At 39.3% G+C, this 26579-nt stretch overlaps 1 protein-coding gene across 7 annotated transcripts in view; it reads right to left on the reverse strand.

The window, feature by feature from the left end:
* The window catches only part of SIDT1 (SID1 transmembrane family member 1), a 154742-nt gene extending 131411 nt beyond the window's left edge, over positions 1-23331 (reverse strand). For 3 of the 7 annotated variants that reach the window (XM_007516322.3, XM_060198351.1, XM_060198350.1), the window contains exon 1: positions 22461-23327. In XM_007516322.3, coding sequence (XP_007516384.1) covers positions 22461-22670 — 210 coding nt within the window. In that variant the 5' untranslated portion in view covers positions 22671-23327. Of the gene's footprint in view, positions 1-22460 lie in introns of all 7 variants that reach the window. The other 4 variants (XM_060198355.1, XM_060198354.1, XM_060198353.1 and 1 more) reach the window with 2 other exon arrangements.
* Between the last annotated feature and the right edge of the window lie 3248 nt (positions 23332-26579).

The following is a 26579-nucleotide window of genomic DNA, read 5'->3' on the forward strand; positions in this document are numbered from 1 at the left end:
CATAGCATATTTCCTTAGATGAAGAAGAAATGTCTTTGTCAGTGTCATAAAGATCTTTGGTCCATACTCCCAGAGGGATAAAGAATAGGGAACCTTCCAATGGAGGGGATGGGATACAAACTCTGGTGGTGGAAATTGCATGGAATTGTACCCTTATCCCACAATCCTGTCGATCATTTTAAAATCACTAATAAAAATTGTTAAAAAAGGGAACTTGAAAGTGTTAATGGGAAGAATGAGCTCGATATATATATTCTAAAAAGTACATACATTATTACACACATATATGTTGTTCTTAAAAAATATATGATATCTTTAAAATATTATATGCATATATATACATATATTTTAGCTTCAAACAAAATAGAAAATCTTTTGTGTCCTAGGTTAGATACAGAGAATGCCTATATCTATACTCTTGAAATTCCAAAATATAAACTAGAAATACTCCTGGTCTCCCAGACCAAATCAAATCGATGGGGTTTACAGTCAACTATACTTATACCCCTTCCCCATATTAGGGAGCTACTCTCTTCCCTGATCCAGCTTTCTGGTCCTTTTCCAGCCATGACATCATCTCCCCAGACAATAACTTGGATCCACCTGCATATCAGATTTCAGGCTGAGAGAGAGAAAAAAAAAGTAGTATAGCCACAAGCCCTTCGGAATATAACTAAAATATACCTACTAGCTATCTACAAAATGGAGGAAACCCCCCCCCCCAACACTTCATCTGCACTATTCCAGCCTTTAGGTCCATGATTGCTCAACAATTTGTTTGGCTTTGTATGTTAACTCTCTTTTCAGCCACCAGATTCCAGATGCTAACATGATGCCAACCAGACTTCCCTGGACAGACAACCCCACCAATGTGTCCTGGAGCTCCTATTCCCCAGAGCCCCACCCAACCAGGGAAAGAGAGAGACAGACTGGGAGTATGGATCAAACTGTCAACGCCCACGTTCAGTGGGGAAGCAATTACAGAAGTCAGACCTTCCACCTTCTGCATCCCACAATGACCTTGGGTCCATACTCCCAGAGGGATAAAGAATAGGAAAGCTATCAGGGGATGGGATGGGATATGGAGATCTGGAGGTGGGAACTGTGTGGAGTTGTACCCTTCTTAGCCTATGTTTTTGTTAATGTCTCCTTTTTTAAATAAAAAAAGAAAAAAAAAGAAATACTCTAGGTATGTAGGTAGTTTTCACTCAGGACAACATATATTTGATGATGCTAGATAACCTTTAGTTTTGCAATCATTTTCAGAATAAAGTATTTTATTCAGATTTTAAAGAGTTTAACTGAAAAACGATCTTTACCTTTAAACAGAACAATGCTTTCATAATTACATATTGACAACCCTGACCAGATTTGAGATCAACTGTAGAACATGGAGGTCCAAAGGAAAGTTCCTTAAAATTGTTGACTGAGAACTAAAAAGCTTTTTAGTGATCTAAATAGAAAGATTTTGCAGTGGTCTGGGAGATGGTGCAGTAGATAAGGCATTGGCCTCTCAGGCATGAGGTCTCGAGTTCAATCCCTGGTAGCACATGAACTAGAGTGACTTCTGGTTCTTTCTCTCCCCCTCTATTTCTCATTAATACATAAATAAAATATTAAGAAAGAAAGATTTTGCAGTTCTTGAGAGCTCCTACAGGTCTTACAATGTTCTTATAATAAAAGTAGTTTTATGTTCTGTTTTCTTTTGACACCTTTCAACCAACCAGTTAAGTGCAATAGTACTAAGCACAAGGACCCGTACAAGGATCTGGGTTTGAGCCCCCATTCCCCACCTGTAGCAGGGATGCTTCACAAGAGTTGAAACAGGTCTGCACATATCTATTTTTCCTCCCTTTCTGTCTCCCACTCCCCTCTCAACTTCTCTTTGACCCATCCAATAAAAAAAAATGGAAAGAAAAAAAGGGAAAAAATGACCACCAGGAGCAGTGGATTTGTAGTGCTGGTACCACGCCCCAGCAGTAACCCTGAAGGCAAACAGATAAACATACAAAAAGAACATTTAATATAGAAATCGTATTTAATGCGTAACACTCAACTTGGCTTTTTTCTGTCTGTAGAGGTTATTTTTTAACCTGAAAAATCAACTGTTTCTCATGTACAATTTATGTTTATTTCATTATTCTTATTTTTTTAAATGGGGGAAGTTAATGAATTACAGTAAAGTTGTTGACACATGAGTACAATTTCTCATCTCCCTGTGATAGGTGTCTGCAAAACACTCTCACTCCCAACTTAGGTGCTTTTCTATCATCATGCACCAGGACTCCAAAGCTCCCCTAAACCTCTCTCTTGTCTTCCTTTCCAGAATTCTTTGCATTGGTGCAACATTCCAAACCAAGTTCAAGTTGTACTTTGATTTTTCCCTTTCTGTCTTGTGTCTCAAATTCCATCTGTGCGTGAGAATATGCATCATTCCTCTTTTTTCTTTTTGGCTTATCTCACTTAACATGATACCTTCAAGCTACATCCAAGTTGAAGCAAAGAAAATGACTATCATTTTTAACAGGTGAGTACTACTTCATTGTGTATATACACCACAATTTTCTTAACCACTCATTTGCCATTGGGCAGCTGAGTTGCTTCTAAATTTGGGCTATAAAAACCGTGCTGCTCTGAACAGAGATCTCTTTGGTTGGATGTGTTTTCTTCCTTTGGATATATTCTCAGAAGAGGAATTACCAGGTCAGAGGGTAGGTCCATTTCTCTAGCCTCCTGAGATGTCTCCAGACTTTTCACAGGGGTTGGGTCAATTTGCATTCCCATCAGCAGTAGTATCCTCCCTCCATAACTTCACTAACATTTGTTGTTACTGTCCTTTTTAATGTATTATATTTACACAGATGTATAGTGGTATCTCAATGTTATCTTTATTTGGAGAATTTACGAGCCAATCATCAGACAAAGAACTAATAATCAAAAATTTTATATAAAGAATTCACCAATCTCAATAACAACAACAGGATTCCATCAAAAAATGGAGATAGGGGTCGGGGGGTACAGACAGCATACTAGTTATGTAAAGAGACTCTCATGCCTGAGGCTCCAAAGTCCCAAGTTCAACCCCTTGTACAACCAAAAAACCAGAGCAGACCAGTGCTCTGATTAAAAAAAAAAAAAGGTAAGCGCAAAGCACAGGGACCGGTGTAAGGATCCCGGTTCAAGCCCCCGGCTCCCCACCTGCAGGGGAGTCACTTCACGGGCGGTGAAGCAGGTCTGCAGGTGTCTATCTTTCTCTCCCCTCTCTCTCTGTCTTCCCCTCCTCTCTCCATTTCTCTGTGTCCTATTCAACAACAAAGCAACATCAACAATGGCAATAATAACCGCAACGAGGCTGCAACAACTAGGGCAACAAAAAGGGGGAAAAATGGCCTCCAGGAGCGGTGGATTCATGGTGCAGGCACCGAGCCCAGCAATAACCCTGGAGGAAAAAAAAAAAAAGGTAAATATATATATGATCATCATCAGAAAAGAGATCCAAAAAGTTAACAGATATAAGAAAAAAATATTCAGAGTTACTTATTTTTCAGAGGCATGCAAGATAAAGATAATAAAAGACCACTTAAAACCTGTGAGAATATCAATATAAGGAATTTCTACACACATTGTTAAAATCTATTATAATTGAAAATAAAATATCTTAAACTGAAGAGCTTTTTAGGCTTTCAGTAAAAAACAGGTAAATAGATTTAGTTTTGGTTTTGATTTTGGTTAACATAGACAACTGATTGACCGGAAAAAGAAAGCCCTCACTTCTCATGTTTGAAATATCCAAGACAAGAAATAAACAAAGCAAAACAAAACACCAAAACACTATGATAGTACTGCATGACCTTCAGATGACATTTTCCTTTAGCAAATAAGCAGAAAGAATGGCGAGGCCTTAATCCAAATAGCTTATTATGTGCCCTTATATTAGTAATGTACCATCTTGGTGTGTTGACATGGAATTTTGTAACCAAAGTTAACAATGCAGAGTTAACAATGTAGGGAGAACTGGCTAACATACTTTGGGGGACTGCTTGGCAACATTAACACAGTGTGGCTACTTTTATTTGAGAAGAAGAAATCTCAGCATCTTCTAGTAGCAAAGAAGCTTCATACTGTTATAATTATCTTCAAGTTCTTTGGTTTGTTTTACATATCAAGAAACGACACAGAAGGTATTTCAAGCAACATTTTGTAAGAAAGGGGAGAAAGAAAAAAAACGGAAGTCCTTATATATTGTATCGAATACATAAATTACTCCCCCACAGAAGAGACTATCAAAGCAGTGAAATAAAGAAAAACCCAACCCAATGCTATAGCAAACCTACTGACATGGCATTCAGCAGAAATACCAGCATTAAACAAAAAGCAATTGGAATAAAAGTATGTGGCAAAGACAGGAAACAAACAAGCAAACGAAAGCTACTTCAGCCTTGTGGGAAGCTTTTTGAAATGAGAATTCATTGTTTGGAAACAATTATTTAGAATGTTCATTTACTTGCTTTTAAATGACAAATTAGGAATAATCTGTCTGACAAGTAGAAAAATTTCTAGTGCCACCAGGACAGTGCTCAACTTTCAAGCACAGAACTTGCATGCCAGGTGCCATGGAGGTCCAAGGTTCAGTTCCAGAAATTGCTATCAGGCAGAGCTGAGTGGTGATACAGTGTCTTCTCATTCACTATCTCTCTTAAGAATAAATTAGTAAATCACCCTAAAATGTCAGAACATTGAATCTTAGAGAAGGATAAAAATTGTTCTCTTCTTCTCATCAGTAGGAGGGGATGGGATTTGTCAGGTCCACAGGCAAGTAAAGTGATACAAATCTCCTGTGATATTTCTCAGTACTGTTCGGTCTCTTATTCTTGCTTTAGGTAAAAGTAAAACACATTTCTCTTGAATGATTTAGAAAATACATAAAAGTACAGAAGAACTCAAATTGTCTATTAATTCACCAGTTTATCATAATTCAGAAATGAACAATGAAAATATATGTTGAAGAAAAAATCCTGAGCCCACTACAAAAACTCATCATAGAAAAATTAGGAATTTGAAATCAGACACTGAAAAATTTTGGCTTCAGCCATCACTGATATAATGTGTTTGACAATTCTGTCTTTTGGTTTCTTATGAGTTAAAAAAAAAAAACCCTACACACTTCTTCTATACTTATTTATTTATGTATTTATCATCAGGGCTTCACTACTTTAGACTGAATTTTTCAGAGAGAGGAAGAGGGAGAGGCAGAGGCAGAAGCAGAGGCAGAGGGAGAGAGAGAGAGAGAGAGGAAAGATACCACAGCACTAAGGCTTCCTCCAGTGCCTTGGGGGCTGAACTTGAACTGGGTCGTGTGTATGACAAAGCAAGTGCACTACCCAGGTGAGCTATCTTGCCAACCCTATGCTAATTCTTTCAACTGCAATTAGAAAAGTGAGAATGTCTATACTTACTAAGCACTCTAGCATATATCTGCTTGGGACCCACTAGATGACCTGGTTAATGGTTCCTAATAGATGATCTAGATAAAAACCAATGATTTTCCTTTGTGATTCCTTAAACTTAAATTTCATTGAAATTTAACTAGTGAAAGGAAGTCACATTCTGCATTCCAGTTACAATGTGTCTTCATTTTCTCTTTCTCTTCCTACACACACACACACACACACACACACACACACCCCTCTCAGATACCAGTCTGGTGTTCTACAATTTAACACAATTCTTATACTGCCTTCTGGGATATTGATTCATGCCCGACCCCCATTATCATCACCTGTTCTTCTGAATGATCAACTACAGACTGGAAGTTTCAACAACACCTTCATTGGGTTTTATTAATTTGCTACAATGATTCACACAACTCAAAGAAACTTTACTTAGTAGATAGATTGTCAATTTATTTCAAAGGATGTAACTCAGGACTAGCCAGTTGGAACAAGAAGTGTGGAGCTTCCTTACCACTCTATCCATTTCTTTGTGTGTTAAGCAAGCCACAACTTATCCAAATACTATCCTTTGGGGTCATTATTGATTTGCATTATATAGCTCAATGACATGGATTATAGACATGATTGATTAAGTCATCAGTACAGGTGACTGGTTCAAACTCCAGCCCACCTCCCCTCCCCAGAGGTCAGAGTTGTGGGACTGAAAATTCCAACCTTGTACTCACAAGGCTGGCTCCCCTAGCAATCAGCTCCTCTCCTTAGGGAGTTTTCAAAAGTTACCTCAGTAACATAACAAAAGAACTATTAGCAATCTATTAGGAAATGGTGAGGGTTTTAGTAACTCTGCTATAAATTGGGATGAAGATCAAATACATATTTAATATAAAAACACAGAATCTCAGGAGGGGAGGGAAGAAATTTCGTTTCTGTGTTGGGAGACTTAATATACTTATTGTAGATTTGGTGTACAATTGGTCTCAAGACAAAAAAAAGTCTTAAGACTTGGAAAGACAGGTTTATTAGGCTATTTATAATAGAATCTTAATGTAAATAAGGGCTGGAGAAACAGCTCCCCTGCTTTGTCATGTACTTAACCCAGGTTTGAGCCCTGCCCCCATCACACTGAAGGAGCTTCGGTGCTGTGGTCTCTCACTTGCTCACTCTCACTCTGTTGCTCTTGTTCTGGCTCTTACTCTCTGTGTGTGCCTTCTTTGTCTCTACAAAAATATATATTTATTCTAAACTAAAGCAATGAGTACAGTGGGTCGAATAAGAATCTATGAGCTAGAGGCTGTGAGAACTCAATGTCTTAGTCTTTCTCCCCTCCTGTTGGGAAGGGCTATGAAGCAAACTCCACTATCCCTTTCAATGTTCATTATCAGATGCTACAGGACCCCTAGGTGCTTCCAATATGGAGAAGATAGTGGTCACTGTCTGACCTTGCTCCTCTCCCACTATTGCTATGTCTTTTGATATATCCAGTGGTTCATGTAGCCAAACACCCCAGATTCAGACATTCTGGTCTGTTCTTGTCCTCCCTCTCCATCTCAACCTAGAATCTATGAGTCCAAGGGCCAGGGTGATGGCACACTTGGTTGAGCGCACATGTTACAATGTGCAAGGACCCAGGTTTGAGACCCCAGTACCCACCTTTGGGGGGAGGGTACTTTGCAAGTTGATGAAGCAGCGCTGTGGGTATCTCTTTCTCCTTCTCTGTCTCCCCTACTTTCTCACTTTTTGGCTGTTTTCTTTGTTTTGTTTTGTTTTTTGCCTCCAGGGTTATTGCTGGGGCTCAGTGCTTGCACCATGAATCCACTGCTCCTGGAGGCCATTTTTCCCCCTTTTGTTGCCCTTGTTGTTGTAGCCTTGTTGTGGTTATTATTGTTGTTGGTGGTGTCGCTCGTTGTTGGATAGGACAACAACGAAATCGAGAAATCGAGAGAGGAGGGGAAGACAGAGGGAGAGAAAGATAGACAGACACCTGCAGACCTGCTTCACCAGTTCCTTACGCTGGTCCTTGCGCTTTGCGCCATGTGTGCTTAACCCGCTGCGCTACTGCCCAACCCCCTTCTGGCTGTTTTTTTTTTTTTACCCAATAAATAAAGATAATAATAATTTTAAAAAGAATCTATGAGTTCATATTGATGAGTATATAATCAAGGTGGTGCACCTGGTAGAAAACATACATTACCAAGCTCTAGAATCTGGGTTCAAACCCCTGTCCCACTTGCAGGGGGGAAGCTTTGCAAGTGGTGGAGCAGTGTTGCAAGTCTCTCTCTCTCCCGCCCTCTCCTCCACTCCCTCTTTTTCTGTTTCTGTCAAAAGAGAAGTGGGGAAAAAACTGCACTGGGAATGGTGCAGGTGTAGTGTAAGCATCAAACCTCAGGGATAACCATGGTGGAAAACAAACAAACAAAAAAAAACAACAAATCAGGAGGGAAGAAAATGGTATTTAATTTTTTTAATTCATGTATTTATTTTTGCTAGAGACGGAGAGGGGATGGAGAGATAGAGTGGGAGAAAGAGAAACCTGCAGCACTGTCTCACAGTTCATGAATCTTCCCTCTTGGAAATAAGGACAAAAGGTCTTTTCTTACTCTGGACTGTCTGATAAATGTAGGAGGACATAAGTACTAAATTGTGAATTAGTGGGACTTATAATGATGTAACATTTTATCAACATTTGAAAATAGTGGTGCTTAACACACAGTTAAGGGAAATGTGTCTCCACATGTTGTTTTGTTGTTATGCAAGAAAATGTCAGCATGACAGAATGCTCACTGGGTTGGGCACATTGCCCGGGTTGGAGTCCTGGAGCCACATGTGAGATGCTGTGACACTGGAGTATGCTCTGGGGATGTGGTGTCCCCCTTCCCCTCATTTCATATCTGGAATGAAAAAAATGGTGGAGAGTGATGAAATAGTATATTCATGAGGCCAAACTCCGGGAAAAAAAAAAAGGTGCTTGTGCATGAGGAATATGCACAGAGATACTAGGGATGAAGGAATATCATGTCTGTAACCATTTCTCAAATATTTTAGGAAAAAGTAATTTTATAGGTAGAGACAGTGGTAAAACAAACGGATACAATGTTAACAATTGGTAAATCTAACTAAAAGGTATATTGGCATTTTTCTTCTTGTTCAAGTTTGTCTGAAGGGTTGAAGTCATTGCTCAATTAAATGTGGAGAGGATCCTGGGGAGATGGTGTCAATAGCAGCATACTGTTAGATTCTCTTTCTTTGTAAAAATACAACAAAAATCCATAGAGAATACCATCAAACAAGTAAACAAGAACTGTGGGAGTTCTGATTGATACAAAAAACAATGAAGTGCCAATATAAGTTTAAAGGAGATTAAGAAAGAAAATGATGTAATACTGAAATAAGTTGATATTTTTAAAAATCTAAGGAAAAATACTAAATGGTTATACTACATACCTGAGAAAAACAGACAAAGTCTTATAAAACAATTTAATTTCAAAGAAAAACAAAGAGTCAAGAATTCAGGCAGAGGGGCTAGGTGGTTGTGCAATGAGTAAAGTCTACAAATTATCATGTGGGTGGATCCTGGTTCAAAGCACCAGTTTCCATTTGTAGGAGAGAAGCTTCATGAGCAGTGTAGTAGGCTACAAATGTCTCTTTTTCTTTCTCCTCTCTAACAATCTCTCTCTCAGTAATAATAATAATAATAACAGTAACTCAGTCAGAAAAAATAAAGAGTGCTGGCAAAATAGCTCATCTGCATAGTGTGCCTGCTTAGCCATGTGTGTGACCATGACAGTCCCCACTGCATTAGAGGGAAGCTCTAGCCTCTCTCTCTTTCTCTGTGTATGAGTGTGTTTCCCTCCATCTATCTGAATTTTAAAAAGATATTGCTTACAATGTAAAGAAAATTAGTTAATCATCACTTTTAGCAGAAGATAAGGGTAGAAGATATATGTAAAGTTTTATAGAAGAAAAATGTAAGCAAAGGATTTTGTGGTCTGGATCAATTTGCAAGTACAAAGACTATGAACATACCGTTCTAGGAATATTGTCTCCTTCCTTAGTAACACCCAAGAGAATAATCTTTAGACTAAGGTTGTTTTTGTGGCTTTCACAGTTATTTCCTTTAAAAAATCATTACTTCATTTTATATTTTTATAGAGGCTGAGACAGAGAGACACCTGTGAATTTTTCCTGCTGAAAATGGGAATGAGGGGCTTGAATCTGGGTCCTTGAGGATGGGAGCGTGTACACTCTACCAGGTATACCACCACCTGGTCCCTCTAGATGTTTTTCTAAAGTGTTCATACTTCAGGTACTAAGCATGTCAGTGTACAGATGAGAATTGCCAGTAAAAGTTTACTACAATGAATAGCTTTTGTAAAGGGCTTTGTATGACTGATTATTGCTCTATTATAGAAAAAAAACTGCTGGATGAATGTTAAAAGGAAAATGCTATTTGTAATGTTGGTCATTAGAGGGGCAAGAAAGCTGGCATCTCAAAAAAAAAAAGAATAATCTTTAGATAATGAGGATGGCAGAGGATAATAACATAAGCACTAGGAGTAAACTCCAAATATATGTATAACTATAGAATTAAGACTACATGTTAATATAAGGGGAACTATATGCCTATATACTATCACAGTGCACATACTGCATAACCAGATAAAAGTGGGAGGATGAAGAAAATCATTAAAAGGTAAAAAAAAAATTTCATTATAGTTATTAACTAGAGTTTAGGTTTTAGGATTGAAAGAGGAGAAGATACCAGCTAATTTCAGTACTGCACAGTACAAAGAAAAAATATCAATAGTAACAGAGGAGATTAAGAACATTATGTAAACATGCCATTACATATGAAACCATTAGTACAAAAATTTTATTTAAATGATTACCAACAAAGGAAGAGAGGGAATCTGATAAAAGATAAAGATAAAAGCTAGACTTCTTTGAATATATGTGCTTTGCAGATCTTTGTTAATTTTCAAACAAATCTAAGTATCCCTTAAATTTAAAAAGTAAAAGAAGGGAGGTCAGGCAGTAGCACACCAGGTTAGGCACACACAGTACTATATGTGAGGACCAGCTCAAGGAATTTGGTTCCAGCACCCCAGCTCCCCACCTGCAAGAGGGTTGCTTCACAAGCGGTGAAGCAGGTCTGCAGGTTTGTTTCTCTCCCCCTTTCTGTCTTCCCCTCCTCTCTCAACTTCTCTCTGTCCTACACAACAACAACAAGAAGAAAAAAAATGGAAAAGATGGCCATCCCCTTTCAGGACCTTGGCTCTACCATAAAGCAGTGATGGTAGGGATAACCCCAGTCTCTGAAGGGAAGCTGGGGGTATCCTACTTTGCCACTTAAAAAAAAAAAAACTGGGCCTGAAATGAGTGCAGCCTGCAATGTTCCTCAGATGTGACCATGAGCTATTAGCTCAGACCAACAGGGACTTAGAGGTTACACAGGCTCTGGTGCTAAATATAAATATGCATTTACATATGGACCCTGGAGCAGATGGATGGAGGTAAATCAAAATTTTTTTTTTTTTTAAAGAATGGGAACTACTCCCTTCTCTAGTCCAACCTGCTAGCCCTTTTCTCCACTCTGACACCCTTCTATCAGATAATATTCTCATCCAATTTTCAGGCTAGCTACCAAACTCAAGCAAGACTACTCTAGTTGTATACCCCCAGGAACATGCCTAAAATGGTTTCCCTAGCTTTCTTCTACACTAAAGCCTCTAATCTTATCTGCTCTGATCCTACTTTCTGGCTCCTGTTCATTAACCGTCTTTTTTTTTTTAATTAATTTTATTTTTGAGAGAGATGCAGAGAGACACACACAGAAACACCAGAGCATTGCTCAGCTCTGGCTTACGGTGGTGCGGGGGATTGAACCTGGGACTTAGGAGCCTCAGTCATGAGAGTCTGTTTACATAACCATTATGCTGTTTCCTCTGCCCTCATTAACCATCTTGTCTCAACTTAGGTCATGCCACCTTCCAGACACCAGGCTGTAGATGTTACTATGACTCCACCCCAACTTTTCTGGGCAGATGACCTTACCAATGTGTCCTGGACCCTCAAATCTCCAGAGCTCTGGTCCACTAGGGAAGGATAGAAACAGGCTGGGGGTATGAATCAACTTGTCAACTCCCATGCTCATCAGAAAAGCAGCTACAGAAGCCAGAACTCCTACCTTCTGTTCCCCATAAACAACCCTGATCTGTACTCCCAGCAGGGGAGAAGCGATAGGATGAAGTTAAGAAGATTCTGCACTCCAGCTCCATCAGTACCCAGAGAGAGAGAAGGAAAAAGGGACATATGAAGGTAGCTTTGATGTCATGAGTGACTTAGAGGGAAAGAGAGGATTGAATCAGGAAAAGAAGGGACAACTATGTATAAATGTGGACAGATAGCTGTAGAGAAGATGGTTGGCCCATGTCTAAAACTTTAGGGGAACTGTGGTGGATTGCAGTGGGGAGAGAGAAGATTCAGAAGTCTGGTGGTGGGAATGGTGTGGATTCAAAACCCTGTTTACATGTAATATAAAAATATAAAAAATTAAAAAAAAACAACAAAAGATGGCCACCTGGAGTAGTGGATTTGTGGTGCAGGCACTGAGCCTCTGCGATAACCCTGGAGGGAAAAAAAAAAAAAAGTAAGAGAAAACAAATGCTTCATATCTTAACTACTTTTCAGACACCAAGTTGCAGATGCTACTATGATTCCATCCTGACCTCTCTGGGCAGATAATCTCAACAATGTGTCCAGGTACCTAACTTCTCCAGAGCCCTGTCCCACTAGGGAAAGAAAGAAACAGGTTAAGGGTATGGATCGACCTGTTAACACCCACGTCCAGCAAAGAAGCAATTACAGAAGCCATAACTTCCACCTTCTGTACCCTGCAAAAGAATTTTGGTCCATACTCCCGGAGGGGGAGAAATGTTCTGGAAAGATGACTCTGAAGGCTCTGAAACCCAATTCCATCAGGACCCAGAAAGAGAAAAGGAAAAAAGGAAAGACATTCTGAAGTAGCAAGAGGCATAGGTGTGACATAGAAAGGAAGAAAAGGCAGGACCATAGAGAAAAATGGGCAAAATATACATAGATAGGTAGACAGATAGTTATAGAAATAATAGTCAGCGGGGGCCGGGTGGTAGCACAGCAGGTTTAGCGCATGTGGCGTGAAGCACTAGGACTGGCGCAAGGATCCTGGTTCAAGTCCCCAGCTCCCCACATGCAGGGGCATGGCCTCACAAGCAGTGAAGCAGGTCTGCAGGTGTCTATCTTTCTCTCTCCCTATCTGTCCTATCCAACAACAACAATATCAATAACAACAGCAATAATAACCATAACAATTATAAAACAACAAGGACAACAAAAGGGAAAATAAATAAACATTAAAAAAAAGAAATAATAGTCAGTCATATCTGTGACCTTGGAAGAAACATTGCAGTTTCCAGTGGAGTGAATGGGGCCACAGAACTCTGGTGGTGGGAATTCTGAATGGAACATGTACCCATGTTATGTTATAATTTTGCAAACCAATATTAAATTAATAAAATTGGAATAGAAAAAAATGAGCCAATAAGTTGGAAGCATAACTGCATCTAAGGGAAAAATGATACATTCATTACTTTAAGACAGTTAAAGGGTAATGAAATATGCCCTCAGGTAAAAGGAAGTATAAAAGTGAATTTTAAACTGCTTCCAGCTTCCAGTAATCTTATTGGGGGTGGTAATATTAGTCGTATTATCTGAAGTGTGCATGTGTATGTGCATGAATACGTACTTGTGCACTCAAATTAGTAAAGAAATACAAATGAGTAAATACAATTTAGTAACTCACTGTGCTACTGCCTGACTCCCAAGAAATCTCTTTTTTTAAAATTCTTATTCATTGGATAGAGACAGCCAGAAATCAAGAGTCTAGGGAGAGATAGATAGATAGATAGATAGACAGACAGACAGAGGGAAAGGGAGAGGAAAAGGGAGAGGGAGGGAGGGAGAGTGAGGGAGGGAGAGAGAGAGAGTGAGAGAGAGAGAGAGAGAGAGAGAGAACCGGGCTAAGGATCCTGGTTTGAGCCCCTGGCTCCCCACCTGTAGGGGAGTCGCTTCACAGGCAGTGAAGCAGGTCTGCAGGTGTCTATCTTTCTCTCCCTCTCTCTGTCTTCCCCTCCTCTCTCCATTTCTCTCTGTCCTATCTAACCATAATGACATTAATAATAACAACAATAATAACTACAACAACAATAAAAAACAAGGGCAACAGAAGGGAAAATAAATAAATGTAAAATAAAATCAAATTGAAAAAGAGATTTCTTAATATATATTTGAGAACTAGGATTTTGGTCATGGAAGAAAGAAAATACAGAGGTAAGATCAATGAAGACCAAAAAAACTCTGCATTTCTGGCAGTTGGGCTGTAGCACAGCAGGTTAAGTGCATGTGGTGCAAAGTGCAAGGACCAGCATAAGGATCCTGGTTTGAGCCCCTGGCTCTCCACCTGCAGGGGAGTTGCTTCACAGGCAGTGAAGCAGGTCTGTAGGTGTCTATCTTTCTGTCCCCCTCTCTCTCCCCTGCCTCTCTCCATTTCTTTCTGTTCTATCCAACAATGACAACATCATCAATAATGATAATAACTACAACAATAAAACAAGGGCAATAAAAAGGAATAAATATTTAAAAAAAAAAAAAGAAAATGAGTTTCATTTTAAAAAAGTTAAAGAATAATTCTGCATTTCTAAATTTGAATTGGAAATACTAGAAATCCGATATAATGTATTTCTTAACTATTCACTGAAAAGGATTAGAAAAAATGCATACTCATTTAAGTCCTTTAGCTATTAAAATTGTGATCTCTAAAATCTATTGCTCACTCAAAGCAACCTGATGTTCCTTTAAGCAGATGACTTCAGGGTGAGTACAAGAACTACACCTGATAAGCCTGAACAACTTCTTTTCATGCCAGAAAACATTTGGGTTTTAACAAAAGAATTTAGGAGCCAACTGAAATTGGCACTCACTGGCCAAAGATGAACACTTTCGAGTTAAATAGGAATGATAACTGCAATGGAATGAAACACTTTAAATATATTGAAACATGTTTAAATATATGAGTTCATGTTAAGGCTAAGTTAAACTCAGTTGATCATTGTAGGATGCTAGGAAACTAATTCAGTATTTTGAACATTGATAAAGGTAGAGAATGTAGACTTCATTTCATGTTTGTTAGCAGATAGCTGATGAAGAGAGGTTTAGAAGTATTTTAGTTCATAAATGAAAAATATAAAATAATTAAAATACAATTTTTGAGGAGAACCTAGAGAGGATTGAATTGTTATGTGGAACACTGAGAAATGTTACATATGTACAAACTACTGTATTTTACTGTTTACTGTAAAGAATCCCCATATATATACATATACATATATATATATGATTTTCATGATACTTCTAGTGCAAGTAGTCAGTCATAAACAATGGTGACTGTCATCACACAATGTGAAGTTGAACACTATGTGTCTCTTTATAGAAATGTGCACACCACCTCTGCTGAATTTTTGCCAAAAAATAAATCAGATATGTTACTCCATATTTGAAATGTCTTTTCCTTTACTTTCTGCCTATCCAAGTAGTGCTTATCTATTATGACCTTTTCAGACTTCATCTCCTCCAACAAAGCTCTATGTGGGATATTTGAGTTCTTTACAGTCTTATAGTACTTGAAGAGTGCTGGTCAGTAAATAGGTAATGCGAACCATATATATGTTATTTTAAATATTTTACTTGTTATTTATTGGATACAGATAGAGAGAAATCAAGAGGGGAGAAAAAAACAGAGAGAGAGACACTTGTAGCACTGCTTCACCGCTTGTGAAACTTTCCCTTTGCAGGTAGTGGCCAGAGCCTTGAACCCAGAGCCTTGTACACTGTAACAGATATGCTCAACTGGGTAAGCCACAGCCCAGTCCCACAGGCTTGTTTTTATAGTTTCTGGAAGTTACATTGAAAAAAAGCAAAAAGATCAGTGTAGGGATCCCAGTTCGAGCCCCAGGCTCCCCACCTGTAGGGGCGTCGCTTCATAAGCGGTGGAAGCAGGTCTGCAGGTGTCTTATTTTTCCCTCCCTCTCTCTGTCTACCCCTCCTCTCTTGATTTCTCTCTGTCCTATCCAACAACAGCAGCAACAATGGAAAAAAAGGTGGCCGCCAGGAGCGGAGCAGTGGATTCTTAGGCGGGTACTGAGCCCCAGCGATAACCGGAGGCAAATAAATAAATAAATAAATAAAACTTTAAAAATCAGATTCATAATTGGAGTAGTGTCTGACCCTTAACCACCCTTATGAGATGCTGATGCTCTTTTTTAAAAGTCACTGCTCTCTTTTCAGAGTCGCTCTTATGAACTGGATGGTTGTGCCCCTTCCCCATTCTCTTTCATGGTTGAAGCCTAATTCTCAAGGCGCTGATCTTGTTTGGAGAGGGAAACTTTGCAAGGTACTGATTGTGAGGGTGGAATCCTTGTGATAGGCTTAGTACCCTTATAAACGACAGGAGAGAGCTTGCTTTTTCTCTGCTCTCTGGGCCATGTTGAGATATAGCTAGAAGGTCACTGCCTCCAATTCAGGAAGCTGGCTTTCACTAGACACTGAATCAATCAGCTGACACTTTGATCTTCAACTACACAGCCCATAGAACGGTGAGAAACACCTTTGTTTTTTCAAGTCATCTAGACCACGGCATTCAAACAGCCCCAACTGACTGAGATAGTAATCAGTTACTTAAATAATGTGCTTAATGAGATGGTTCTCTCCTTGCAAACAAATTCTGGTCTAGTTTGGTATGAGAAGGTAGGAGGAGGGTAGAGGTGGTGGCTGTCCTCAATACATAAAAAGCACAGGGAGAGAACATACCAGGTTAGGAGAAGCCACTATTACATCAAAGTTAATAATTCTTAAAAAAAAAAAAAAGTCCCAGCTCGAGTCCCCAGCTCCCCATCTGCAGGGATATCACTTCACAAGCGGTGAAGCAGGTCTGTAGGTGTCTTTCTTTCCCCATCTCTGTCTTCCTCTCCTCTCTCTGTTTCAATCTGTCCTACCCAACAACGATGACATCAACAACAACAACAACAATAATAACTACAATACAACAAGGACAACAAAAGGGAATAAGTAATATTTTTTTAAAAGTTTATAATTCTTTTATGTAGCTAGCAACATTTATCAACAGATGCCATCACAGGAGTGTCCACACATTTATTTCACTGTTCATGAGAACTAGGTGGGCTTTTTGAATCTGGATCCAAAAGGTTGGTTAGTTGGTATAACTGGTTCTAAGTATATGCCAGTTAAGTATTTATACTTGAGTTATGAATATGGAAAAAGTCAAAGACTGTTCCTTAGACACAGGAAAATGCCTTCAGTTTAACAGACAAAATAGAAATATTTCCATGGAAACATTTAAAATTCAAAAATCTATGATAAACTATGAATTCTTTTGCTAAAAGCCTCAGAGAAGACCCTGTTGCACAGTGGTTACATTTTTTATTTACATGCCACCTGTCTCTACAAGACTAGTCTCCTTTACCAATAAGCCCACAGTTCTACTTCCTGTCATACTCAAACATATCCCTGGAGACTTTCTCAACAAGGTGTTTCCTCCTAATTCGGCACTAGCACTGTGGTTATAAAAACACTGCTGCCAGTGAAACCTTACTCCCCCTTTAAAAGAACTCTCCAAACACTTCCCTCTGGAGAAATCAAATGAACCATGGTCTTGCCTAACCTGCACCTCCCTCATTTTTCTTTAAACCAGTCACTTCATTATTTCAGCTTTTTTTTTTTTTTTTTTTTTTTTTTAACAACGACTTCTTATTTACCTTACTCTCTGTCCGGAAGGCATGTGAGATTTTTCCTGATGCTGATCTCAGCTAACCAGCATGGCACATGCTTGGCTTTGTAGTTCTCTGGGTCAGCGTTTGGTGGTGAAGATGCAGTAGCTAACAGGAAAGATAGGAGCAAAGGCTCCAAAAGCAGCTTCCTCTCTTCACTGAGGCCTAAATTTAGAACTGGCATTTTCTTCCAAGCCAAAGAAAAAATAGTGGCAAACATAACAATGGTTTGTTGAAAGAGAAAAAAAAATTCTTTTCTGTAAGCTTTTTCTTTTCTTTTCTTTTCTTTATTGGGGGAATTAATGACTTACAGTCAACAGTACAATGCAGTAGTTTGTACATGTGTAACATTTCTCAGTTTTCAACAAATTCTTTCTTAGCCTGATGAGGGGTGAATGAACTTTGCAGAAGAGGGACCAAAATTTTGCTGAATGTTAAAGGAAAAACGGTCATGTTCTAGCTTTGCTGTGTTCACAGATCTTTATTTAGCAGAATGCGCTAATGAATTTGGGATGAACAACTGAAGGCAAAGACCTCTTGACATGGGAGACCTGGGAGGTCAGTCAACATTTGGGATGGGGGTTGGTCAGAAAGATGCTGACAGCTTCTGAGAGTTCTATCACCTTGAAATTTCCTCTGGTGAAAGGATAGCTGGTAAACTTTTGAGAGTGTTGCCTAGATTTCTGATTTAATCTAATCAATCAACTATCTTGTGCTGGTCAGCAATTCCTTATGTTATTCCAGACATCCAGCAAAATCCTGCTGGAGTTGTGTTTAACCAATAGCACTGTGTTTGTGGCAATGGAAAAGTAGCTGCTGGAATCCAATGTGATGCAAAAAAGAACCAAAAAGAGGGGGTACTCGATAGAAATAGAGTAATGGTCTGCATAGATAAGTCAGAAAAATGTCATCTTTAGAGAAATCATTGGGGATATTGACTGGAAGAAGAGGAGGGTAATTTGATATTGTCAGTGGGTTGCAGATTATACAACTGTATTTACATATCAAAGAAGAGTTTCAAAAAGTTGTAAGACTTGAGGGTATCCAGTTTATTTTACTGCTCACTGGCATTAAAATAATTAAAATACTTGAGTTAGCTACTAAGACTGAGAAGTACGGTGGCAACTGACAGGAGTGATCGGGTCACAGAACCTCAGTGATGGAGGCTGTGTGGAATTAGACCCCTGTAATTTTATATTCTTGCAGATCACTAATAAAAAATAGAAAAAATGAAACATGTGCATTATCTGTCAGTTCTATGATTCCCAACTGATTCCTTAGACTAATATAATTTCAGGAACTGACTGCTGGGATTGTCAGCTTTATGTTGTTATATTTTAAAAACTAGTTATCTGAGGCTGGGTGGTGGCCCACTGGTTGAGTGCACATATTACAGTGCATAAGGATCCAGGTTCAAGCCCTAGTCTCCACCTGTAGGAAGAAAGCAGCACAGGTGGTGAAGTAGGGCTACAGATGTCTCTCTGTCTCTTCCTCTCTCTATCTTCCCCTTCCTCTCAATTTCTGCCTGTCTCTATCCAGTAAATAAATAAAGATAAAAATTTTAAAAAACTAGTTATCAACATTATTTTATATAGTAAGAAGTATTTTAGCACCTAGTCAAAAATGGACTAGGCATAGTCTCAGAAAAAAATTTAAATTTTGCTTTTCATAAAATTTTTCATGAAAAGCTTTTATTTGAACCAACCACTTACTTTGAACCCTCTGAAGCAAAAAAAAAAAAAGAGTTTTAGTTAGCTTTATAGATTTCTTTCATTGCTTTTTAATTATTTGTCCTCCCCCTCCAAAAAAATTAGTAAAGGGCCAGTAAAATAGCTCACTTGAATAATATGCTGTGTTGCCATGTACACAATCCAGGCTTGAGACCTGCTCCCACTGCATTGAAGGAATCTTTGTACTGTTGTCTCTATCACTCTTTCTTGCTCTACCTCTCTTTAAAAAAAAAATTAGTAGACATGTGGCACAAAGCGCAAGGACCAGCGCAAGGATCCGGGTTCCAGCCCCCGGCTCCCCACCTGCAGGGGAGTCGCTTCACAGGTGGTAAAGCAGGTCTACAGGTAACTTTCTCTCCCCCCTCTGTCTTCCCCTCCTCTCTGCATTTCTCTCTGTCCTATCCAACAACAATGACATCAATAATAACTACAATAATAAAACAAAAAGGGCAACAAAAGGGAATAAATAAATATATTTTTAAAAAATGAGTAGAGATGCTCAGTACCCAGCAATGAGTTAGGCCCTAGGGGACAGAGATAAATATGATGCTTTCTTCTTTTCTTAAATGAATAATATATATTTATTTTATTTTTTTACATTTATTTTCCCTTTTGTTGCCCTTGTTTTATTATTGTTGTTATTGATGTCGTTGTTGGATAGGACAGAGAGAAATGGAGAGAGGAAGGGAAGACAGAGAGGGGGAGAGAAAGACACCTGCAGACCTGCTTCACTGCCTGTGAAGTGACTCCCCTTCAGGTGGCGAGCCGGGGGCTCGAACCGGGATCCTTATGCTTTGCACCACATGTGCTTAACCTACTGAGCTACTGCTCGACTCCCATATTAATTTTATTTGTTTATTTTTGCCTAGAGGGTTATTGCTGGGGATTGGTGTCTGCACCATGAATCCATTGCTCCTGGAAGCCATTTTCCCCATTTTGTTTCCCTTATTGTTATTGCTCTTGTTGTTGTTGGATAGGACAGAGAGAAATCGAGAGACAGAGGGGGAGAGAAAGATAGACACCTGCAGACCTGCTTCACCACTTGTGAAGCAACCCCCCTGCAGGTAGAGAGCCAGAGGCTTGAACCAAGATCCTTAAGGCAGTCCTTGCACTTGGCGCCATGTGGGCTTAACCCGCTGTGCTACAGCCCAGTCCTCTACAATGTTGTTTCTATTCTCAGTATCATTTACTTTTCTAGCAAAGTCAAACAGGTGACCCCTCCCCAACTATGCACAGTACAACCAGTGTGTTAATAGAGGAATTCACTGAATATTCAGGGTGAAAAGACCGAAACAACAGTGAAAAACCAGTTAGTCTGGGAACAGGCAGTGGTGGACCTGGTTAAACACACACATTATAGTACACAAACCCTCAGATTCAAGCCCTTGGCCCCCACCTGCATGGAAGAAGCTTCACAAGTGATGAAGCACGGCTTCAGTTGTTTCTTTGTCTCTTTCCCTCTCTATCTCCCTCTCCCTTTTCAATCTCTCTCTGTCGCTAACAATAAATAAAAAATATTTAATATAAAAACGGACCTATCTCTAAGTAGAGATGTAGTAAAACTAAACCTGTTATTTGCTTTGCAAATATCATTCAAGCTTTCTTTAAAAAATTTTTAAGTATTGGGGCCAGGTGGTGGCACACCTGGTTGAGTACACATGTTACAGTGCGCAAGGACCCAGGTTCAAAAGAGCCCTTGGTCCCCACCTGTAGGGGGAAAGCTTCACAAGTGGTGAAGCAGTGCTGCAGGTGTCTCTCTGTCTCTCTCCCTCTCTATCACCCCCTTCCCTGTCAATTTCTGACTGTCTCTATCCAACAAATAAATAAAGATATTTTTTTTTAGGTATTTACTTATGAAACAGAGAGAAGAAAGAAGAATCGGATCATATGAGGTGCTGGGGATTGACCTGAAACATAAGCATACAAGCTGTGCACTCTTACCTGCTGAGCCATTGCCCTAGCAGCCATCTGAATTTTCTTGCTAGTGATTAAAGAAAAACTGACAGTACAGAAAAAAAAATGTTTTTTTTAGGACTTTAATCTGTTTAGAACTAATTGCAAAGCTACACTTAACATGACGTACATATGTTAAATGTAATATAAGCAGGCCTATGATCCACACTGGCTAGAAAGAAGTTAATTACATCAGATTTGTGGCATAAAACCTGCACCTCTGCTGTATGTGTACAATGGAATTGTTCTACACGAAATCATTCTGCTCACTTCAGGACACAGAACCTGAAGGTTAGGGGAGAATGGGACAGCATGAGGTCTGGGCTACCATGGTGAGAAGTGCCTTAGGATTTGGTGCCGGACAGGAGAGGAGAGGCACTTGCTCAATTCACACACCTGGGAGATGTTTGGGAATGGAGCTGGGCACATAGCTTCTTCTGGCTCAATATTATCAGAAGTTACAAGTTTTGAGTATCTGTTAGCCTAAGTGATAAAGAGGAAGGCATTTGGTGGTATTCCAATCATTTGATCCCAGAATTTCCAGAGAGGGTAGGGAATGCTGGCATAGCAAATGATATGTATATACATCTATCTGAGAAGAAGGTTCAGAGGTAGGTACACTAAGAATTTTTTTTCTTTTCTCTGGATATCCTATTAGATAGAAACAGCTAATTAGATACATTTCTTGCATTATATAATCAGTGTATGCTGCAAAGGAATAGTTACTGAAATAGTCATTTCCTCCCCTTGTCTTATCAGGAATAGGTCTAGAACTTTCACACACATTTTTTTTTTTTTTACTTTTACTTAAAATCAAAACCTGGTGACTGTAGTCTCAGTATCTTTAGCCTGGTTCTTCTGGTTTCTCTTAAGTACATACGTGTGACAATGGTATATAAACGCAGGAAGTGAATACTGTCTATCTACACTGAGCTTCTGCAGCTTGCGTCCATCCTCACACATTCTCCTTTTAGATTCTGAGCAGCTCTCTCCCTCCCCACACGCTGTGAAATAGAAGGGTCTAGCTGAATCATCCAAATGAAATCAGGTTCCTTCTCTGCTGGGGATTAGGAACAGAGGTGCAGCCCTTTCTCTCTGCAACCCTAAATCGTGGTTTTCAAACAGAAAGGCCCAGCGGGAGTGGGGGCAGGACCCACAGCCAGGGAGGGTAAGCAGCACCTCTGCAAAGCCCAGAAATGCCAGGAGCAGGCCAGCCGCTGCATGAGGAAAAGCAGAGTTGTACCGGAGACCGGTTGCAGAGGATGTAGCACTTTGGGAAAGGCTGTGATTGCTTTAAAGAAGAAAAGGGACTAGGGTCCCCCTTGGGCCTTGAGGTCTCCCGAAGACGATTCCAGGAGACCCTTAAGACCCTTAGCAGCGACGGGGCTATGAGATGAGACAAGTTCCTGGGAGTCGTGCGCAGGGAGGGTGGGGAGAAGGTGTCTTACCTGGCCGGGCCGGCTGGTGTAGTTGAAGGAGTAGATGTTCTCAGTGCTGACGTTCACCATTCCGCTGTAGACCCGGTCGAAATCTGCACCCCTGGCAGGGTCGCGAGGGTCTTGGTGCCGCTCGTAGGGTTGCCTTGCGTGCCCGGGCGCCGCGGCTGCCAGGAGCCAGGGCAGCGTACAGAGCAGCGAGAACCGCGGGTAACCGCGCATGGTGGGGCGCTCGGCCGCCCGGCAGAAGAGTGCTGGCGAGCGAGCCAGCGAGCTCCGAGCTAAAACGCAGCGCGGGCGAGGTCTGCACGCCGACGATCGCTAGCAAAGGGCAGACCAAATAAATATTGAGCGGCCTCCTGGGGTCTCCACGGGAGGTCACCAGCTGGGTGCACGCGGACTGGTGGATTGGGGGCCAGGGTCTGCTGCTTTGCTCTCAGGCTTCTGCGTCCTCTTCCTTCTCCCTTCTTTCTCATTTTAGAGAATCACCCATTTCCCCAGCCAGATAGATCTCAATAGAAAATTAAAATCAAATTAATTTTTTTTGATTGGAGATATTAAAAAGACACATCCGCTGGTAGGGTAAATCTGTGTAGGACATTCAGTGCGTTTCAAATGCATGTGTCTTCTGGCTGAGAGGAAGAAATAGAAAGCTACAGCACCTGTCTCCAAAAGAGGTGCGTTTTTTCTAGTTGGCTGCCTGCAGATACTGCTGCCTTTCTGAATGATGACTATTAACTCTCAATTCTTCCTTCGCTATTAGAACCCTTTCCAAAATAACCTGTTGTATTTCCTTGTCACCTCCTACTTTCCGATGAGAATTTCACGTCATTAGTTTTTCTCTCCCATGCCATATGTGTACGTATGTAAATATGTACAGTCATTAAGAGGTAGATATGATGAACAGGACAATTGGGAACACCGCCTGAAGTCTGATCCCGGAAGTTAAAGAAGACTCAGTAACTGGTTTTATGCAGAAGGCATTTCTTTCTTTCCCAGCCTCTCCACTGTTTCATCTCTGCACTGACTTCTCAGCTTCTGAGAGTCCCTGGATTCTGTATTGTTTATCAAAAGAGAGGAACCACAGCTCACTGGCAAAAAAAAAAAAAAAAAAAAGATTAAATTTAAGAAGTTAAAGGAGCAGATAAAAGATGGGATGAGAAGAGGATTAGAGACCTATCAGAAGACCTATTAGAGTATGCCAAACAATCAAACTTAGGGTTTGGAAGAAGACTCATTGTTTTATTTCACCTTCAAATTATTTGTGAACTCGGAAAGGATATAACTGTATTCAGCCTGAAGGAATATTAATAAAGAAGTCATCCAAAGAAAAAGACTGCTTTCTAAAAGTCAACATTATAGATTAAAATCCTAGCACTTCCCAGTCATACAAAAGTATTTCGGGGGGGGGGGAACCTCTTTAAGTTCCTACAATTCATGAAAACATCAAAAGTGAATACAATACATTGGATGTATAGTTTAATAACTGCATAATCAACAAACCGTGCTGATGAAAGATTCAATTAGGATGATGCTTATTTTTTCAAGAAACTTTCTGTGCAAATCCATAGGCTTAAGGACAAAATATTAACTGAAAGAAGAGGCTGGGGCAAAATTTGAAATAGAGCTTGTTTTTGAGACACTGGTATCATAACTTTGAGAATTTGTAAATGTAAAATGTCTATACTTCTTTTTAAAATTCAATAAAATTTCATGAACTTAAAGTATATAAAACTCTTTGCCATTGGCTAGTCTGGTCAAGTTAGGCACTCTAAAGATAAATACTCATGGGGAGTCCTACTCAAATATTATGAGAGATGAGAAACTGTCCCTTTTACAGAGTAGTTCTTTCCGTGTGTGTGTGTGTGTGTGTGTGTGTGTGTGTGTGTGTGTGTGTGTGTTGGGGGGCGGTGTTGTTTCTAATTACTATATAGATACTTCACATTCTAAGTTGAAATCTGCCTCTCCAGCACTTACTGGTGTGAGTTGTGCCCTCTGGAGTCATAGTAATACATCTAATCCTTTTTCTACATGACAGACTTGTAGGTATTTGATGGAAGCTATGACCCTTCAAGGCTTTATCCTGACTTAAAGCAAAGAAGTCAGGAGCAATTCTTAAAGATCATTTAGTATAACAGATACCTTAAAGGAATTATTTTAAAGTCATTATAGATAATATCTATGCCAGACAATTTTTAAGTAATTCTACAAATCACTTTATATTATAACCTAATCCTTTTTCCATCCCAATTCACTGAATGATTTTAGGGAACTAGTGTTCCAGACCACAAGTTTTCTGTAAGAATAAAGGGTTGAAGGAATATATTTGAAAGTGCACTGGAAAGTTAAATGTTTAAATTTTTATATGACCAAACAGTTTTACCACATCATTCCCAGTTCAACAACTAAAAAGTAAAATATAGTTACTCAGTAAAAGTCTTGAGATATTTACAATGGCAAACTTCTATTGTGGGATACTGAATATACAAACAATGGGCAAACTATATATGACAATAGACATCTGACCCATAACCTCTGCAGCAACCAGTCTAGGAAGCCAAACCCCAATCTCTGTAGCAGATGGTTTAGAATGATAAGGAAGTTGTCAGTAATTGTCAACTTTTTTTGTCCTTGCTTCCAACTCAGAATTACTCAGAGGAATCCAAATAAATTTTATAAACCTCTTCTGTTAGCCCATCTCGAAATTTTATGAAGATCAGTCCTTCTAAAACTTTCTTATTTTCACTATAAATTTCCTCATTCCTATTCCTATCTGTCTTTGAATCTCTGTCAAGTACAAGTAATGGTGGCTTGCTATTGCAAGTTCTCTGTTTTCATTTGGGTGGTCTTTGTTCATTTCCATAGTTTCCTTAGTTTCCATAGTTCTGAGCTACTGTCTGTCTCTACAGACATCAGACTTTCCCTCTTCTCTCTTATCCTTCTGTTGTCTCTCCTGCATCTCCTTAAACATGGGCCCCATTTAATTTATGAAATGAATTAAGAGCTTTAATGAAAGATTTCCCTAAGCCTAAATTAGATTAGCAAATATTCAAAGAAGAACTTAGAATTCCTTGGCTGCATATGGCCCAGAGTAACTCGACCCATGTCAACTTGTATGCAAATTATTATAATCTTATATGCTAAAATCTAGATGACAAAGACTGACTAGATTAGTCCTCTCTTACAGGATCACACTTTACATGAAAAGCCTCAGAAAAAGTCAGAAAAACAGGCCAACGTTGATTAAAAGTCACATTTGGAATATTCCCAGTAGAAGTTAATAGAACCATAACTGTGCAAGCAAACAAAATTGAAACTATAGTAGATTTTGGAGTAAACTAGAATACATCTTCCAACAATGTTTATCTCTCGCCACTAAATACCACCATCTTTGCTCAGCCTCTTGGAGTAAAAATAGAAAACACAAACAGTAGATATTTCAAGTGACCTGCAGATTTTCCTCTATTTGCCATCCCTTAACTATCATGGTTGAGTCCTTGACTACAAACTTTTCATTCTGTTATGATACAATCCTTACAAATTTATTGTAGAGAGGGTGACTTTGTAAATAGGTCTGTAATATTAACAGCACTTCAGAGAGATTAGAAGTTTAAGAAGACTTGTCATAAAGGGATATCTGTTCTATATAAACTTTTTTTCACTGTATCTGATGTATACTCTAGATAAAGATTTTGACATTGTACCTAACTCTCTACTTACTAAAATTCCCACAGGAATTGATATAGAAAAAAAAACAGGAATGGAATCTATAAAGTTTAGATAGATCATATGAGATTGTTATCCATTTTTTTTCAGAAAGAAGAAAGGCCTAAAATCTATAGGCTTATATCGAAATACCTCTTCATAACCTGTGCTAACTCATAACATTACTATCCTTCCAGTAAAGATATCAAATGGCCAAGGATATTGACTTATTCAGGATCTCAGGGACATCATTGCAACTGTTTTCCCTTTCATCTCATTAGTACCTAATCCAAACACTATCCCATCATTAGTTCTTCCTCATACTTCCTCCTTCATTATAGTAGATTATTGTTCTGACTGTCTTAATGAATCAGTACAGTAGGATGGCATATATATATATATATTTACCTTCATTTGAAGTACAGT

The sequence above is a fragment of the Erinaceus europaeus genome, chromosome 9 (genome assembly GCF_950295315.1).
Source record: "Erinaceus europaeus chromosome 9, mEriEur2.1, whole genome shotgun sequence".
NCBI lineage: Eukaryota > Metazoa > Chordata > Mammalia > Eulipotyphla > Erinaceidae > Erinaceus > Erinaceus europaeus.